This window comes from Rousettus aegyptiacus, unplaced genomic scaffold, assembly GCF_014176215.1.
Source record: "Rousettus aegyptiacus isolate mRouAeg1 unplaced genomic scaffold, mRouAeg1.p scaffold_m13_p_6, whole genome shotgun sequence".
Taxonomy (NCBI): Eukaryota; Metazoa; Chordata; class Mammalia; order Chiroptera; family Pteropodidae; genus Rousettus; species Rousettus aegyptiacus.
This window is the reverse complement of record NW_023416309.1, coordinates 35347543-35365753: the sequence shown is the minus strand read 5'-3', so window position 1 is coordinate 35365753 and position 18211 is coordinate 35347543. Positions and strand designations below refer to the sequence as shown.

At 38.6% G+C, this 18211-nt stretch overlaps 1 protein-coding gene across 4 annotated transcripts in view; it reads right to left on the bottom strand.

Annotated features, from left to right (window-relative positions):
* Nucleotides 1-18211, bottom strand: part of PLCE1 (phospholipase C epsilon 1) — a 284212-nt gene that overhangs the window by 146314 nt on the left and 119687 nt on the right. For all 4 annotated transcript variants that reach the window (XM_016164148.2, XM_016164151.2, XM_016164149.2 and 1 more), the window contains one exon: nt 10343-10631. In XM_016164148.2, coding sequence (XP_016019634.2) covers nt 10343-10631 — 289 coding nt within the window. The remainder of the gene's footprint in view (nt 1-10342; nt 10632-18211) is intronic.

Genomic DNA, 18211 nt, shown 5'->3' with positions numbered 1-18211 from the left:
TAGAGGATGTCACACAGCCTTGTTCCTTTCCCTGTAGTATGCATCATGGTTATAATTAGTCATTTGTTTTGTAATTACTTGATTCCCTACTGGGTTTTAAGTACCATGTGGGTAGGGGTAATGTCTGTTTTATTCTTGGTACCTAGCAATGTATTTAATGAATATTTGGAAAGTAAATGAATTTCCACCACCAGTGGCCTCATCTTGGTGTGCTGGGGTATGAAAAGCACAGGGCATAGGGCTTTCTCTGAAGATATAGAAGAAATTAGGACTCCTCTCCTGATTTGAGGCCTGGAGAATAGAGGTGCCCTCACTTTTTGCTCAGGAAAGAGACCCCATACCCTCTGAAGCAAGGGTAATACAGAGATTGGGGTCACCGCTTTCTTTTTCTTTCTTTTTTTTTTTTTTTTTGGTCAATAACAGTGTGGGACCACTTTGCAGAAATAAGACCCTCAGGACCATTTGCCAACTGGACCAGGGGTATGTGGGCACATTAGGCAACCACCGAAACAGACAAGAGAAAAATCATTCCATGGCTGTCTGCCTCACCGTGGGCCAGTTAATACCTCCCAACCAGGCAGGGCCATTCCTGCTCAGAGGCCAGTGAAGGTTTAAATGTGCTTCATATGGCTCTCAGATGGTCTGTCTTCTTCCATCTACTTTCAGTCACACACTGGGAAGGGCTGGGAGCCCAGATCATTTTTGTAAAATGATACTCGAAAAATAGTCACTGCTGATAAATTAACCAATAGGTGATACTCACAGAATCAAATCCGATGGCTTTAAATGTTCCTTCCTCATTTTAGTACAGGTAACTAACTATGTAGTAGCCTGGAGTTCTGTGCGTGTGTTTATTTATCCATTCATTTACTAGACAAATATTTTCTGAACCCATTCCATATGCCAGGTGCTGTGTGGCATTTTTTTTTTATTTTTCGCAGAAAGGAATACATTTGCTTGTTCCATTGGTTAATAGGAGTCCTTTCTCTCATTTGGTTAATTCTGTGCTATGACTACTCAGCTGTAGATAGGAAGACTTCCCATTAACCCCCATAGGTACCCATATCAAATCAAAGGATGCTTGAGATATCCTAGAAGTCCTCAGAGGTAAAGGAGGCAGGAGGGCAGCAGGTATACAGAAAAATGATCAATCTTATAGTCAGATGGACCTGAGTTCAAATCAGCGGTTCCGTGTTGTACTTATACATGTATGTGCACACATGCACACACACAGAGGCTGAGACCTCAGTGGGTGGTAATACTGGAGTGTTTCCTAGTAGTTCAGAACCTGGATTTGAGAATTGAACAGACTTGGGATCAAAAGCTGGCTTTGCCCCTACTAGCTCATCAGCTTGGATAAGGGTGGTTCTGGAGTTGGTAGCCTGTAACCCTAGTTCTTGTGAGTTGCCAGGGTCTCTGAAATGTTTCTGCACTCTCAGTTCCCCTCCGTGTTCCCAGTTCACCCACAGCAATATCTGTTTGAAATGGACTTTAGATGAGTCTGCTTATTAATGCAAAAATGTGATTCTGGGTATAAAAAGGAATGAAATACCCACCACTGCTACTATGGGTGTTTCTGGTGACTATGAACTTCACAGGGAAACCCTCAGAGGAGTCATGCATTTGGTCAGGCCTTCACAGAATCACTTGTGGCATTAATATTATAAAACCATTTTTTAAAAAGTTTGTTGTCATAATGAAATAGAGTTAAAACACTCAAAAGATCAAATATGTTACCAGTTGACAAAAACATTTAGACTTCATTGAAGATGGTCAAATATCTTGTTAGAATTTAGTCCATTGAAAACAAAACACTCTTAAAACAAAACACTATTTCAACTGTACTATTAATTTCTTGGTTTCAAGACTCAATTTCAACAGAAGTTTAAATAATGAATTGCACTATCTTGAGATCTTTTTATTCTCCCTCTTAAATATTTGCTACTGATTCACATATTATTATAAACAAATTATAAGCACATTCCATTATGTTCTATAAATGTTCTCATGGACAAGAATTTTCATAGCTTATTTAAGTGAATTTTTGTTTTTTAATAGAATAAAAGATTTTAAAACACTCAAAAGGGTTAGTGATATGTACTGAAAAATCTTATTTTGTTGTATGCATCTTCAAAAAAAATACAAATTTTAACTTGAACACTAAATTTTGCACCAATCATAGATTTTTAGACATGGCTCCCTATCCCAAGAATGAATGCTTAACACTGTTTTCTACTCTGAAGGTGTTGTGGAAAACATCCAAAATCAGAAGGGTGAGAAACCATGGAGCACTCGGAGAGTTGGAGAACTCAGGTGTATTATGCTGGTGGTCCCAGAGGAGCTAGAGCTCTGAAGATCTGGGCCAGGAGTTCAGCTGCAACTTTCTTTAGATAGACCCTTTTTGGCATGGGCTGATTGGTTAATTTGTCCTTAGACCGTTACAAAGTGACCAGAGTTGCTATGGTTGCAGGTAGTTACATTGCCTTATGCAGGGCTGGAGTTGCTAGGGGGTACAAACAGTTACATTTGTTGCTTAGACAGATCAAACAAAAGGCAAGGTGAGTCTTTAGTGGATTCTGAGAACAACCCATGCAGCAAGCATATTTACAGAAGCAGAACTGAGAGCTGATTAGCCTTTTGAATGAAAATTCCTCTTCAGATGGAAGAAAGATGATATCAACAGAGAATGAAGTAGAAACAAAGAAGCTTCGTAATACAAGTGAGGGCTTGTTTTCCTTAGTTATTTAACTAAGGTGTTCACATTTCTCTAGGCTCTTAAATGGTTTTAGAAACCTCAGACTTCATTCAAGAGGAACTTCCCTCTGAGCCTTCCTGTGCTTATTTCAACTATCACAGTTATATCATCCTAAAGTTGCATATTTATCTGTCCATCTCCTCTATTAATAGGTGAATTCCTTGAAAGTTAAGACTATATCTTATTTGCCATTTTTTTCTCAGGACCTAGTATAGTGCTTGGCACATAGTTGATATTCAATAAACATTTGTTAAGTGAATAATAAATGGATGAGTGAATGGCCTGATGCATGAATCCTAAGGAAAACCTAATGAAAGATTTTACATAAGGATAGCCTCCAGCCTCTAGATACCTCCTTTCAAGTGTCCCCGTAAGATGCTTCTGCTTTGTGCCCACAGTCAGGGAAATCTGGAATGTATTTTTCCTTTTCGTGTGTGTTTATGAATGAACTAAGAGCAGGGGATCTTAATTAAAAACAATGGAGAGCTGGCATTTCCAGGTGCTAGTGAAAGTGGCAGCAACCATCATTACCACCATCATCATCCTCAGCATCACCTTCCTGGTTGTAACATTTATTGCACATATTTTATTTAGATGCCAGATTCTATGCTAACTTCTTTATATATGTTATCTCATTTAATCCTCGAAACAACTCTATGAAGATCTTGCTCTCACTCCCATTTCGCAGATGCAAACACTGAGGCCTCAAGAAGTCAAGTCACCCTTTCAAGATGACACAGTGTTGAAGTCAATACTCAAATCCAAGGCAGAATGATGCTCACATTCAATTTCTGCTAACCATAAAGCAACTCAGAGGCTGACAGTCCTAATAGGCCAATGAGAGCTCCAGATAGCACTGGCCTTATTCATTCTGAGCTCCTCTTCTTACCTTACTTCAATAAAGCCTCTGGCCCTCCCCTGTCTGTCTTCCTTCTCATTTGAATGTAAGCCCCTAATGGTCTTCGGTACGGCTGCTAACAATATTGGAAATGAAGGGCTTGAATTCATCAGAGTCTTCACACAGGCTCCAAATGCCTCTTAAAAACATTATACATATAGTATGTGCACACGGATACTAACATTCAAACAGTCTAGATGGGTAGAGGATGACAAGTAAAAGGCCTCTCTAGAAAGCAACCATTTTTGCATGTTTTGGTGTCCATTCTTTGGCAGTTACCTCCTTACTCCAAAAAAAGTTTATATCCCTATTTCTTTATATTCTCTTCCCTTTTAAGAAGAGCATACTCAATTGCCTTGATGAAAGATGAGGAATTTTGTTTTTTCTCTCAATTTCTGCAAGTTGTATATTTTTAGTTATGTTTTTTCTATTGGTAACTATTTCAGCTTTAAATACTATTTGTTAACTTCTCTCTTTATCTTCAATTTAAATGTGTTTCTTGACTTCCCCAGGATTATCCTATCTTCTCTTTATTCTTTTCGAATTAAATCTGCCTTTTACAGGAAACATACAACGATTTCTTATTTCAGTTTGTTTTGGGGGAACATTTAATTACTGACATTGAGAAATCATCTTTTTCATTTAAAATATTCAGGAGTTCAGTTTTACATGTGTTAAGTTTTTGGGGGGAAGCGTTGGAATATAATCTCTGTTGTTTCTTTGGGTTAGAGTTTCAAATAACTATCTTACAAGTGTATTTCTGAAATATGGCTCATTCTAAGTTTCTGTAACTAGGACTCGACATCTTTTATGACCAGCTCAAATATGGGAACCCCAATTGACTGTCTAAGGTTGTTGTCCTCAACAATCCCGTTTCTGAATTCAATGTATTGTATTTAACAAACCCTTAACTTCCTGATTTCTTGAAGCCATGCTGGGGAAGGGGGAGGGGATGGGTTTATGATCCAAGAATCCTACTGATTTTTAACAATTAATAACAAATTGGAAGGATTTGAAATGATTTTTTTAAAGATAAAATAACAGTCATCTTAGACTCAGTTGCTTTTATCCTATCCAATCACCCATTTCTATCAATTCTACCCCTTATATATACCTATCTGCTGCTTCCCAGGGATTTAGACTTTTTGGTATAGTGCTTACTGAAATGGAGGAGTGGTCTGAAATCCAGCCCCCATGCTGTGCACTAAGTGATATGTGTGGGAATTAGGTTGCATCACCCCGCAGAGTGGGGAGGGGGGCCTTTTTGTAATTTTTACAGCAATACCCTACCAGGAACATTGTCTTAGGAACAGCCTTTTAAGTGTCTCTAGTTCTCACCGGCCTTTCCCTCTATCCACCTTCCATACCAAGCATACTTATCCGAAGTATCAGAGACCATAATTCAGTAAGTTTGGGGGTAAAGCCCAGAAACCTACATTTTGGACACTCATGTTGGGCAATTCTAATACAGATGGGCTAAAGACGACAGAGGGCTTTCGTCCTGTGCCCACCAAACTTCTTGGCCCCATGAGTGACTCCACCATCAATTGAGTAACCCAGCACTTTATGAATCTCTTAGGCGTAGTAAGGACTACCTCAGTAGACCAGAAATCTAATATTACATTTTCTTTGGCATGAGAAATATTATTTTAGAAGTTGAAAACTTCCAGATATAATCTTTTGCATTCTTCTAAGAGGTGACATAGCACTTGGCCATCGTGGGCAATGAATGGATACTTTTTAGTTGATTAATAGGTACAGAAACATACCCCAAATTACATTAACACATTCTTTTAATCATTAAGAAAATATTTTCATGGTCACAAAACTAATAAGTCAGAGGATTCTTTAAATAAACTTAAATCTTAGAATTAGAACTATGCATATGCCTTTCCCTGCCTGGTAGACATGTAAAGGGTAATTGTTTTGATTATGAGGAAGTCGACTAAGACAATTTTTATAAACTAAATTATTCATGAGGTACAGTCACATAGCTCAAATGTGCGTGTATATTCCTATTATGACTTCTTATTTTTATACTCAGAGGTAATAATTTTAGAAAAAGACACAAACAGAATATACTTATTGTAGTAAAAGAAAAGTCGAAAACTTATTAGATGTTTTTATCAGCAACAAAATATTCACTATATGTAGGAAAATCTGTTTTCATATTAATATTCTATATATTTTACATTCTATATGTGACCAATAACTTTAATACAGTTATTCTATATCTACACATACACACACTCAAACTGGTTAAAAATGAACAGTGGAGTTTTCTTTTCTACTGTATAATTTAAATATGGGTAACTAAGTTTAGTCCTGATTATATGCAAATATTCAATTCTTTAATTTACAAACTTACTTAGCAATAACCTGAGAATGAAAAATTGAGTTTAAAGAACTAAATTTATTATATTGGCTGGTACAATATGCACATTTGAAAACATTTATCTGCCTTATATTGAAAATCCTCTTCCTTAACACTACTAATTTTTCTAATTTTGCTATTTCACTGCTTTACATTACTATCAATTATTTCACTCTTTCCTCTCCCTTTTTACTAAATCTTGCTTTCGTAATTTTCAGTAGGTAGTACACTGGACAGAAAAGAAAAAAAAAACTGGTGATATATCTAGATAACTTCTTCCTGATTATGGAAGGCAATCATTCTTTTAATTACCACTGCTATACAGAGTTGCTCCTGAGATTTTAGCAAGGTTAATGAGGAGGCAGAGAAGGGGAATCAGAGAGAAAGTAGAAACACCTTTATTGTGGAAGTCCCTGACAGGATGGTATAAGCTCTTCATTTTCCATTTTGAGACAGCCCACCCTTGTAATCAAGGGCACACCCTTGGTGATCAATATTTCATATTAGAAAATGTTTCTCATTATGTGGCAAACTTTGAACTTAGTAGACAGACCATCCTGGGTGGTCTTAAAGGCAGAAAACAAGGAATGCTGTGTACTGACTGTTGGTTGTCTTTCTAGAGCCATCTATACCACTGGAGGTAAGCAAGCTCATGGAGATGTTGAAAAGTTATCAGAAACCTGTAGACTGTGGCCAAGCTGCAAGGCTGCAGAACTCTGGCCAATTAATCCTGGAGATATCAATTTCCGACTTGTGATCACCTTGTGAATAATTAATACTGGATGGACATTTCCTTTTCTCTTCTCACCTACTATAGGCTGCTCTGACCCTCATCTTGTACCCACACCACCTCCAGAAGACAAGTTGACTTGGATCACCTGGAGTCACATAAAATGCTGTCTGTCTTCCTATTTCTTTTTCATAACCTCAGTTCTTTCTAACATCTTAATAGACCTGGGACCAGACACCTACATAGCATGTTCCTCCTCCTTTTTAAAATTTCCGATCACTCTTTTTTTTAAATTGAACATCAAATTTAGCCATTTTTATGTGTATAGTTAAGTCGTATTAAGTACATTCACACCGCCGTGGAACTATTACTACCATCTATCTCCAGAACTCTTTTCATCCAGAAAATGAAAACTCGTTATCTATTGAAAGTGTTCTCATTTCCCCCCTCACACTCGCCCCTGACAACCACCTTTCTACTTTCTGTCTCTATGATTTTGACTATTCTGAGTACCTTGTATAATAGAAATCATACAGTATTTGTCTGCCCCCTCTCCTTTTCTCTCTTTTCCAACTCCATTTAATCTACTTCGAACATAATTTCTTTAAGGAAGAGGTCATTCTTTTTCATCTTTCTTATCTTTTCTCTCTGGAAAAAAAAAATAAAACCCTGTCCTGCCTCCTCCTTCCCTCTTCATTCCATTTATAACCCTCCCATTAAAAGGAAGGAAGGAAGGAAGGAAGGAAGGAAGGAAGGAAGGAAGGAAGGAAGGAAGGAAGGAAGAAAAGAAAGTTACTTGGATAATAATTTTCTGATTCTTCCATATAGGTATGAGTTTTAAAATGTAATTAACCATAATGAAATAACTACAGATACCAACATCTAAAATACTCTGAAATGGTCCATCCAAAGTTCTTTTCAAAATCTCCATAAAAGTTTAAATTTAACTCTATACTCATCTTAATTAAAATTACTTCCCCTCAACAAGAATTGTTTTTTAACTCACATTGCTTTTTTCTTGGAGGCTGATTCTCAGTATTCTAAAAATGGTGTTTTTATTCCTACATGGGAAATGTGTAGATTTCGACCGTGCTATGAGTTAAAGAGGTTTTTAAGACTAGAGTCTGTGAACCAAACCACAACATTTAATATTGTTTCTCCAGGAAAGTGTTCTCAGTTCCACACAGCTCCTAAGAATTGAACTGCTGGAGAACAAGCATTTGTAAACTGGAGACTGAGTGTGTGTTATACCTTTCCCATAGATTTTCATTAGTGATAGAAAGCTAAAAGCTGTTGACCAACTTGGTGCCATAGGACACACAGTGAACAATAACAGAAGCAGACTACCAGGCCCCAGCAAACCCCGGCATGTCTTCCAGACTCCCTGCCTGAGTATATGCCAACAGAGTTTAAGACCAACTAGTTAATATGTTGAACCTATAGATTCAATCAATATACATTCTATGACTTCAAACACCCATATAATTTTTCAATGCATTTTGTTCCACTGCATATTGAAGAAACATATGTTTCACTATGGCACATGATAGAGTTTGAAAGCCCCCACACAAGGGCACTGAAGTTGAAAAGATTTTCCAAGAGCACAAGCCAGAGCTATAGAAGTAAGCCTAGAGTAGAAGCCAACCAGCTAATCGTATCATTCAGCAATAAGTTACTTACAGAGGGAAATTAGAAACCGTTATAGAGCTGCAAAACAGAAAGCTAAATAAACTCCCAACCCTTGCATAAAACAATATTTAAAGATAACACATTAGCTGAGGGTCCAAAGAGTCCTGGAACTGGGAATGCTGATCTATGAAGTTCTGACTGAACAGAGAAGTGCAAACAGCAATTGAGATCAAGTTATTATCAGGGCAACAAACACACTAACCAGCAGCCTCCTTTTTTCCCCCCAAACAGTGTATAAGACTGGAGACAGCCTGCCTTAGTCTTGGGGGTCTATCCCTTCGCAATTAATGGAGAAAGTGGCTTTTATTTACTTTGTTTGCTTGAGGCCTCATGTTTTGGGCCAAACCATTTGTCACAATGAACATTAACTCCCTCTCTAAACTCTTTGAACATTTAGAGCCACTTCCACACGATTTGAAACTTAACTCTCTGCAGTCTCGTATTATTCTCTAAATACTTGACGCATGCAAATCTAGCCTCCTTGTTAGGATCATAAACAACTTAAAGATGAGGAAATTAACTTGCACTTCATTAGCATCTCCCATAATACCTACACATTCCTGGGTACAGGGTGGATATCTGATAAACATAGGTTACTTAACTTACAGGATGAGGTCCTCACATAAGGTCATAAGCACTGAAACAATGTCAACTCCACATGCCGATTAGCCTAATTTCTCAGGAAAAGTACTGATGGAGAATGTAAACTTGGCAGTCACTAGGAGCCACATCAGAATGCAGAAATTCTGAATCCTGTGCTTACCACCTAGAGACTATAAGCTTCATGGGGAGAGGAACTATGTTTTATTGTCTATTCAGCACCTGTAGGGGCTCAAAACACATATGTTGAATGAATGAAACATATATGAAACCACGGGTCTCCCCTTTAGTCTCTTGGATTAGTGTTTCCACATCTTTTGTTTCTCTTCACTCATCATTTATAATCAATCCACCAAAGTTAAGGTGACTCCAGAAGAAAAATCCAACATGGTATCACATGGCACATAGGGAGGTGTGTACCTCCTCTCGTCTGCGCAGGGTGTAGGTGCAGGGGAGCGGTGGGGGAGGCTGAGGATCAAACAAGAAGGTCACTGGTCTGCTAGCCATGGGTCTGGGGCTTGCTGGAGAGGGATAAGAACTGCTCTCCTGGAGAGAGATAGCCGGATGTTGGATTGAGCTCTTGGAAGCCTCCAGGCAGTGGAACACTTCTCTCTGCAGTCCTTGTCTGGTTGGCAGCTTCCTGCCAGGGAAGGCTGCCAAGCAGGTTGTGACAGCTGTGCAGTGCGCAAATCTCCACAGTTCTTTGGTGCACTGACATGTCTGACCTGCTCGTCTGCTACTCGTGGGAAATAGCTGAGAAGTTCCAATGCTAAGGGATTTCATTTTCCACTGGCATTCATTTTTCAGCAGAATGCCTGAATATCTTGTCTTTTAAGATGGAAGTCACTGGAAAATGGCCTTTAGCTTTTCTGGTCAACATGAACCTATTGATTCTGTAACAGGAGAACTAAAATCCACTCTGTTCCCAGCCACCACTGGTTTTCATTTTGGCCACATGACCACACTGGTTTACGAGTATCTTATTATAATAATTGACACCTGTCATGGAATACCACTAGGAGAAACCACCTGTCTGAATAAGTAAATAAATATTAAAGATAGCTTTTTAACCATTTAGTTCTTTTGAAAAAAATTTTCAAAATCTTAATGCTTATTATTTGGAATATTTATACCTTGCTTAAAGGATTCTGACAAAGGGCTACCTTTTTATATTCTCTTAAAGCAGCTACCTTTATTTAAAGTTATTGATAAGTGAACTCATTTTTTCATCAGACGTAACTTAGATTCTTTTCTGCACTCAAAAATAAAAAGTTAAATGTGAAATTTCAGACATACCTTTCAGCATCATTCGTCCGGTAGATCCTCCAAAAGTATTGAGAAGGCCACTCCTTGCTCCTAAAGATGTGGTTGCCTCTAGGAGAGAACCGGTGATGTACTGAGATACAGAAGTCCTTTGGAGGGTGGCACGAAATTCACAAACGTTGTTTAGGACACATTGCTTTAAGCAGGGACCAACGTTAATCCTTTCATGGGCTGTCTCGGAGTCTGGGAGCTTTGTGAAGAAATGGAGAAGAGATCCAATTGTATCTTCTGTTTCTTCTCCTCTTCTCACTGCATTGTAGATCTGTGAATAGCACAAAGTACAGGAAGTATTAATCTAGTTTCTTAGAAAAGCAAATTAACTTGTTGACAAGATGCCAAGATGACTTATTAAGAAAGAAGGCTCAGTTGCTCTAAGCACAAACACTTTTGAGCACTGGACTCATGCATTAACCTGAACATTCTACAGACATCGTTTATTTGGAAAAGCTATGTGTAGTTATGAAATAGGCCATTCAAACAACCCTGCTATCAAACAGAGCACTTACAAGTTGTACCAACCAAAAATATACTCAGCTCTTCTGCAGAGGTACAAAGGCAAACCTTTTCTTTTTGTCCTTTTGGACTCTAGGAAGTGACTATCCCAGGTCTGTTGCCTCTAGGGAACACTTCAATCTAACATTCTTAAGGAATCTTTCCTCCATTCTCAAACAGATGAGAGGATAACAGGGTCATGGGAAAGTAGAAATTCTATATATCTCTCCTTGGCATAATCCTTCAATCTATCAGCTTGGATGAAAGTCTCTGAAACCTTTTTCCTCCTCTTCCCTCACCTCCCACATGCAATGAGTTGACAGGTCCCGCTCACTTTTCCTGTTACATCTCTGTCACTGTTTTGATTTTCTCTCCCCTTTATAACCTAATCACCAAGAATTATCTCTAGGGGACTGGACTATTAAGAGAGGTGTCCCATCATAATTCCAAAGCATTCCAAATTAATCGTTCAACATGCACTTATGTAGATCCTGCTCTGTGTGAGGCACTATGTCGAAAGATGTGGAACATGGGCAAGAAGAAACACATCTCTTGTGCTACAGAATTTCACAATCTAATTTAGAAGATGAGGCCTGAAAATTACGAGGTTTAACATTATTGCAGGGAGGTTTTGGGTTTGTCAAGGTCTCTTGAAAGTCAGACTTTTAGGTACTTTTATAAACAACAGGGAAGAAACAGAACATGGGGTGAGTTAATCCGGCTTTCTGATGGTGGAAGAAAGGTCGACTATATTGTATTGTTTCCATCATGCCACTTTGAGCACCTCCCCTTGGGTTTCTTGTTATTCATTCATCAAATCAACAGCCATTATGTGTTTATATACCAGTTATGTGTCAAACCTGGTTAAATAAGACAGCTTCTCTCCTCAAAGAATTCAGTCTAGTGATAATCAAAAGAGCTCATAGTAGAGCGCAAATCAAAGTCATCCACTCTGGTGACAGCAATGAGTGGCCACGAAAGAGAAGACCCTCCTATCCTTTCCAGGCCATGAGTGTGTCCCCATGATACTGCACACTCCAAATCTCACCATAACTAGGGCTCATGGGCACTCAAAGGGGCCCCTGTTGATCTGTGCTAGGTCCTTAGGAGACCCTAGAATGTACCTACAACCTCCTCGATATCCAAATTATGCTGACCCTAACTAGATTTCTACTCTGCCTTCCTCTGCCTACTGTATAGACTTGTCGCTTGAAGGGAGAGTGTGAATTCTTTGCCTTCAATTCTCTGTCACTGAATTTCTGGTGGCCAGTGTGGCCATGGAGATGGTGTGCAGGGACAGAAAGAACTCAGGCTTTGGCATCAGTTTTATGGGGCTGTATATCTGACTCTGCCTTGACCAGCTAGGGAGCTGGTCATGAGCATGAGCAAGCCGACTTAAATGCTTCGAGGCAGTTTCCTCTTCTCTAAAACGGGGATACTAAGGCCCCTTCTTAGGGATGTTGTGGGGTTCATCGAGTCAATAATGCAGAGTGCTCAGCCTGGTATCTAGAAATGGTGTCCACTACAATTGGACAAGAAGAGAATGTACTCCTCTATCCTCAAGGAACAGAAGACTGTTGTATAACAACAGAGCATAGTCTATGAAATTCATAGTGATGGGGTTATATCCTTGCTCTTATGTGCTGCTGGATAATACCATCCTAACTTTATCCAACTGTATTGTGAGGGGTAGAGAGCTACAGAGCTCAGGACATGCTTTTCTTCTCTTAGCTCCAAATCACACAGCCAATCTCCAACACATTAAGTCTCAAACAAGCTCTTCAGAAGTAAAAGCTCTAGGAGTTCAGGGAAAAGAACCCACTGTTACGTCTGATTATTCAAGAAAGCTTCAGAGAAAAAACAGATTTCAGCTGTGCCTTAGAAAACAGACACGGCTTTAACTGGAGCAGCTGAGGGAGGCAACTCACATGGTAAGCAAGGTGAAGAGCCTGAAAAATGAATGTGTTCTAGGACAGCGAGCAGAGCATGGTATTTAAAGCAGAGATTGGCCTGATAAAAGAGAGCCTTGAATGTCAAGCAAAGAAGTTTAATTCATCAGAAGTGGGGAACTCTTCACTTCAGGTTTTTTTTTTTTGGGGGGGGGTCTGTTTGTTTTTAGCAGAGGAATGATGCAAAAAAGGTTTTACTCTACAAAATTAATATGCTTATCGTTCTTAGTTACGAGTGAGTAGATCTACTCACTTTCTTAATTTTCCAAGCTTGTCCACTAGCTCAGATGCCCACATTCATTATGCTATGCAGGCCAGTTTTCACATCTTGCCTTTAGATTCCCAATGTCTCTCTCAGTCCCTTATTCAGCTTTCCCAAAGGGGTTTCTTCAACTCATTAGACCTAGAGAGACTGAATGATATAAAAGACTCCTTGATCATATAAGTTTGAAAAACTGAGTACTTCATTCTCCTTCTGAAGCTTTAAATTGCATATTAGAATATGAAAGACAATTAAAAGGTTCAGAGTAAAGAAATATATTTTATTTTGCTTTACTGAGTATTTGAGTATTTCTTGTGTTATTTAGCATTTCATGTTTTTTAAGAACACACAGCCTGTGAATGTAGTGTTGTACAAAATAATTAGCTCTAATCAAATGGCCTTTTCTTATTCTCATTTCCTTGACCTTTGTGGAATCTCTGAAATAGACAATTACCCATCTTCCCTGAAGTTCTGCCTCTCTTATCATCTCACTGTTCCATCTCTGCCTTATTCTATGGTTCCCCTTCCTCCATGGACCTTCAAAAACAGTTGTAATGCAATAAAGAGGTGCCAACAAGTGCCTAATGCACAAATTGGCTGGCCCTTGGCCAGAGTTATCCAAAAGACCTGCTTCATCTGACACACAGTGTTTTAAATCAGGAAAGTTTACATACACATCTGATGTTACAGCATCTCCTGCTAAATGGAATAATCTGGCTACACTGAACATTCCCATGTCATATCGGATGGCTACATCTTAGATGGGGCATGAGTTCTCCAGTCGGCACCAGTTCCCACCACTCTCTAGTGATCACACCTGGCCAATATCTGGTCACCATTAGTATATGTGTTTGTGACCCTTGCCTTAATGCGATATGGGCATGGCTGAAGATACATGTAATAAACATGTATTGAGCTCCTACACATTGTCTGCGTGCTCTACCTTATTCTAGTTGCCAAGGATACAGAGAGAAAGCCATGGTCCCTGATCTCCAGAAGCATTACTACTCACCTCCAACATATATATGTATATTAAGTAATCATTCAGCATTGCTATCAGCCACTGGTTTCCAAGTCCTCGAACTTGTCTAAACAAATAAAACATGAATAACTCCAAAAATAAAGCTCTGAGCTGCCATTAGCATGGCTAATACTCATCCACAAAGAACCAGAAAAAGGTCAACAGGTTCAACCAAGATATAGATTACTCATATTAGTCATCCAAATACTGGATGAGCTGAATTCAATGTGCTTGTTGGAAAAATGCTGAAATGTGGATGAAGTGGTGATAGATATGGCAATGCTCGTGAAACTTATTAAAATCAGGCTATATCCTCTTATTAGATCATTCAATTAAAAAAAAAAGAAGCAATCATGGAAAATTCCACATATATAGAGTGTTAAGAGGAGGCAGTACAGAATACTCAGTGTAAGTGTGGCTCTGGAGTACTGGTTCAAATCAGCTTCCCAGCTTCCCAGCTGTGTAACCTTAGATAACTCATTTTGCATTCTGTGCCTCAGTTTCCTTTTCTCCAATATGGAGATATAGTTTTTGCCTCATAAGGTTGAGGTAAGAATTACAAGCTTTAGTAAATGTAATGAGATTAGAACGGTATCTGCTACTTAGTAAATGCTCGACAAATATTGGTTTTCAGGATGGCGGTGACGATGATGATTGTGACAGACTACAAAAATAGCCATAAATTATCTCATTCACTAATTCTGAGCCAGCCTTGTGTTTTGCTTAGCCAAGGGAAATTTAGCAATCACAAGGTAAGCAAAGTTTTGACAAATACTTGTTTGTTGGAGCTTGCTTGCTCCCTCTTGCTGCTTTTGGGAACTCTGCAACAATTACCATGTGGATAAGACAGAGTTAACTTGCTGGAGAATGAGACCATGGCCCAGTCACTCCTGTCCCTTTGGGTGACAGCATGCCAACAGCCAGGCACACAGCGAGGCCATTCTAGATCCTAGATCATCCAGTTGCCAGTCTGACTGCCGTCACAGTTACCTGAGAAAGCCCAGAAGAGATCAGTTGATCCAGACTAGGAGAACCATGCAGCCACTTCACAGAAGCATGAGCTAAATAAATGATCGCTGTGAAAAGTCACTAAGTTTTGGGACTGCTTCATTACAAAGCAAAAGTTAACTGACAAAATGATGATGTGTTGGGTACAGTGATGAGTACTTGCTTGCATGTGATTTGAATCTACACACTAACTTGAGAGATTGATTCATTTTGCAGATGGAAACTGTAAGCCTAGAGAGGTGGAGAAATGCAGTTAACTTTACACAGCTAGTAAGAGGTTGAGCCGGGATAGAAATCTCAGTTTGTCCAATTCTGTGGTCCAGCTTTATCCACTGCATTAAACATAATCGCACCCAAAGACTGAAGAGTGGTATTCAAGAAAACATCGTTATTTGGCAAAAGGTTTAAATGATGTTATATGGCTATTAGTATTGTTTTTCTTCATGATAATTCCTTTCATAGTCACTCTAAATTACTCCTTAAAACAGTCAAGTTATGATTAACAAATGACAAAATAGGTTTCCTTTACATGGAGATTTATGGTTTTAAATTACAAGGTGAAAAAAATATATGAACTTTATCTCACTTGATTAATGTGGTAATAGAAGGCGCTGAAAACTAGACAGATTACTGCCCAATATGGACCAATCTCTTTTTTGAGATAAAATCAACATGTTATAACATGGCATCTAAACTTGCTAAAAAGATATATCCAACTGTTCATTCAATAATTGATTTATTTTTATTAAGCACATATGTGTGTCGAGTTCAATTACTAGGGGTTCAACAGTGAGCAAGAATAGCTTAATTTTAGTAGGTAAGGCAGACTATAAAGAAGTAGACCATATAAGTTAATTAAAAATTGCAGACTGTTACATATAGTACAGATATATCTTGGATATAGAGTCCCAGTACATACTAAAGTTGCTGCAAATGAGGAAAGGAAAGGAGTCGAGGTTTCTACATTTAGTCATTGTTAAATTCTTACAGATTTAACATTTATATACTGGACTATATAGATCAATGTTGTGAACAGCACGTCTCATGGCTCCTATATTTAACAATCACTGTGAACTAAGTGGATCCTCTCCATGGAATGACACTACTTCCATTATGGCAGATACTGTGTTTCAGCAGGAAGACCTTGATACTATGAAGCTACCTGGAGAAAAACATGCAATGCTTAGACAATATTTAAGAAAATGTTTGCAGTTCCTTGTAGCTCAAGAAACAGGGATGCCTTGTAGAAACCAGCATTCGGACATGGAGTTCAGACCCAAAACAAAATAACACAAACACCCAAACCTGAAGAGATCTGGGAGTAATTCAGATGGAGAAAAAGCCAAAGATTTTAGTGCACTGAAAGGCATGAAGCAGCCAAACACACCATGTCTATGGTACTTTCCCAGGGGAGAGTTTCCTCTACAGAGCTAGAAAAGGCTTTGTCTTAAACTTGACTTCCACTGGGGTCAAAGAGGGTACTTGTCAAGGATAATCAATTCTGTACTTGCTCTGTTTCAAAAGATTTATGTAAAATTATTATTTTCAAGATCTGATGGCATATCTTCTGAAATGTTTCAACAAGGAAAGGTCTTGTTACTTAGGTGTCCATTGATTCTTAGTGATAACACTTTTAATAACTGCAAGATATATAGAGGGCTTAAAATGAAGTAAGCACTCAGGATTGAGACCTGATTTCACTGAAACTTCAGAAAAGCTCTAGGAAGAGGTCCTACTATAAATACTGCTTAAAAATAGGGACTAATGTTCACAGAGCTAAGACTCAGCATCAGGACGCTCTATCTCTAAGCTAGTGCTGCTAACCACCAAACTAAGTAGATAATCCTATAGTACAGTTGTCAAAGAAACCACTTTTAAGAGAGGAGTAATCGTAGTAATGATCCTGCCATCTTTTTATTTATTGTCTGTCTCCTCCTTCTAGAATATAAGCTTCAGAAGGACTTCTGTTTTTCATTTATGTATCTCCAGTGTCTAGAAGTATCTGGCATTGTACCTGCTAAATAAATAGTTCTTAATTGAATTAATGAATATTTCTATTCTACATTTTTACCAAGAACTTAGCTAGAATCCCTTCAGTTTTTTGAGATTGAATCTATCGTGATCATCATTTTAAACCACAGGTAACATTGTATTGTCACTTATATTTGTTGAACACCACGTACAGAAATCACAGGAAATGGCATACAATTTTTCCAAGGTATTCAGAATAGCTGTAGCCAAATGAGAGTGTAATTGCGACTAACCAAACATGGCTTATTCTGAGAAATTTTCTAATAGTTTAATATTATTCCATTATCATTTGCTGATTGGCTTAGCATTGAGGATACTTAATCAGATCTACCCTCTATCTTGATTTTTCATAAAAATGTGGACTTGGAAGGACGATGGGGCTTAAACAAAACAGATTATGGATTCCTATATTAACCCTTATAATTCTATTTAATTCAACAAATGTTGAGTTGTCGTTACAGAGACTATTGTAGATGCTTGAGAATATTAAAAAAAAAAGAAAAGAAAAAGGCAAACTCTGTCCTGCAATTGAAATAGTACCCTTATCTTGCCGCCAATGTGATCTTAAAGTATCCTGAGAATGAAAAACAAATGATCAGGTTTGTTTGAACTATGCGTTAACTGTGACTTGGCTGGGTAACAATGTGGGAGCCTTCCTCGTGGAATCAAGAGTAAGAGCTGTGGTTTGGAAACCCTTTTTACTGGTCTCATGGGCCCCTTTCTTAACTTCTGGAATCTAGAAGCCGTGATCTAGAAAGTTGAAGATACTGGAAGTTTGATTTCTGACGGATGTCTGTCTAAACAAAATGCAATGACATAAGAACTAACAAACCTACTGAAGAGTCAACAAAAACAGTGAGGCTGTTGTGGGGGGTGGTACCTTAGGCAGCCTGGAGACCTGAGTGGCAGGGACGGGGAGGAGGACTTTGGCAGCAGGCTGCCACTTCCTCTGCTCTTATATCCACATTCCATTCAAGTGCCTGTGTGGAGAATTCCATTCCACTGAGAATATTCAGACCATGCAGGAGACGCTGACCAAACAGAGCTCCAGAGAGCCAAAAATAAAGGCTTTGCTAAGG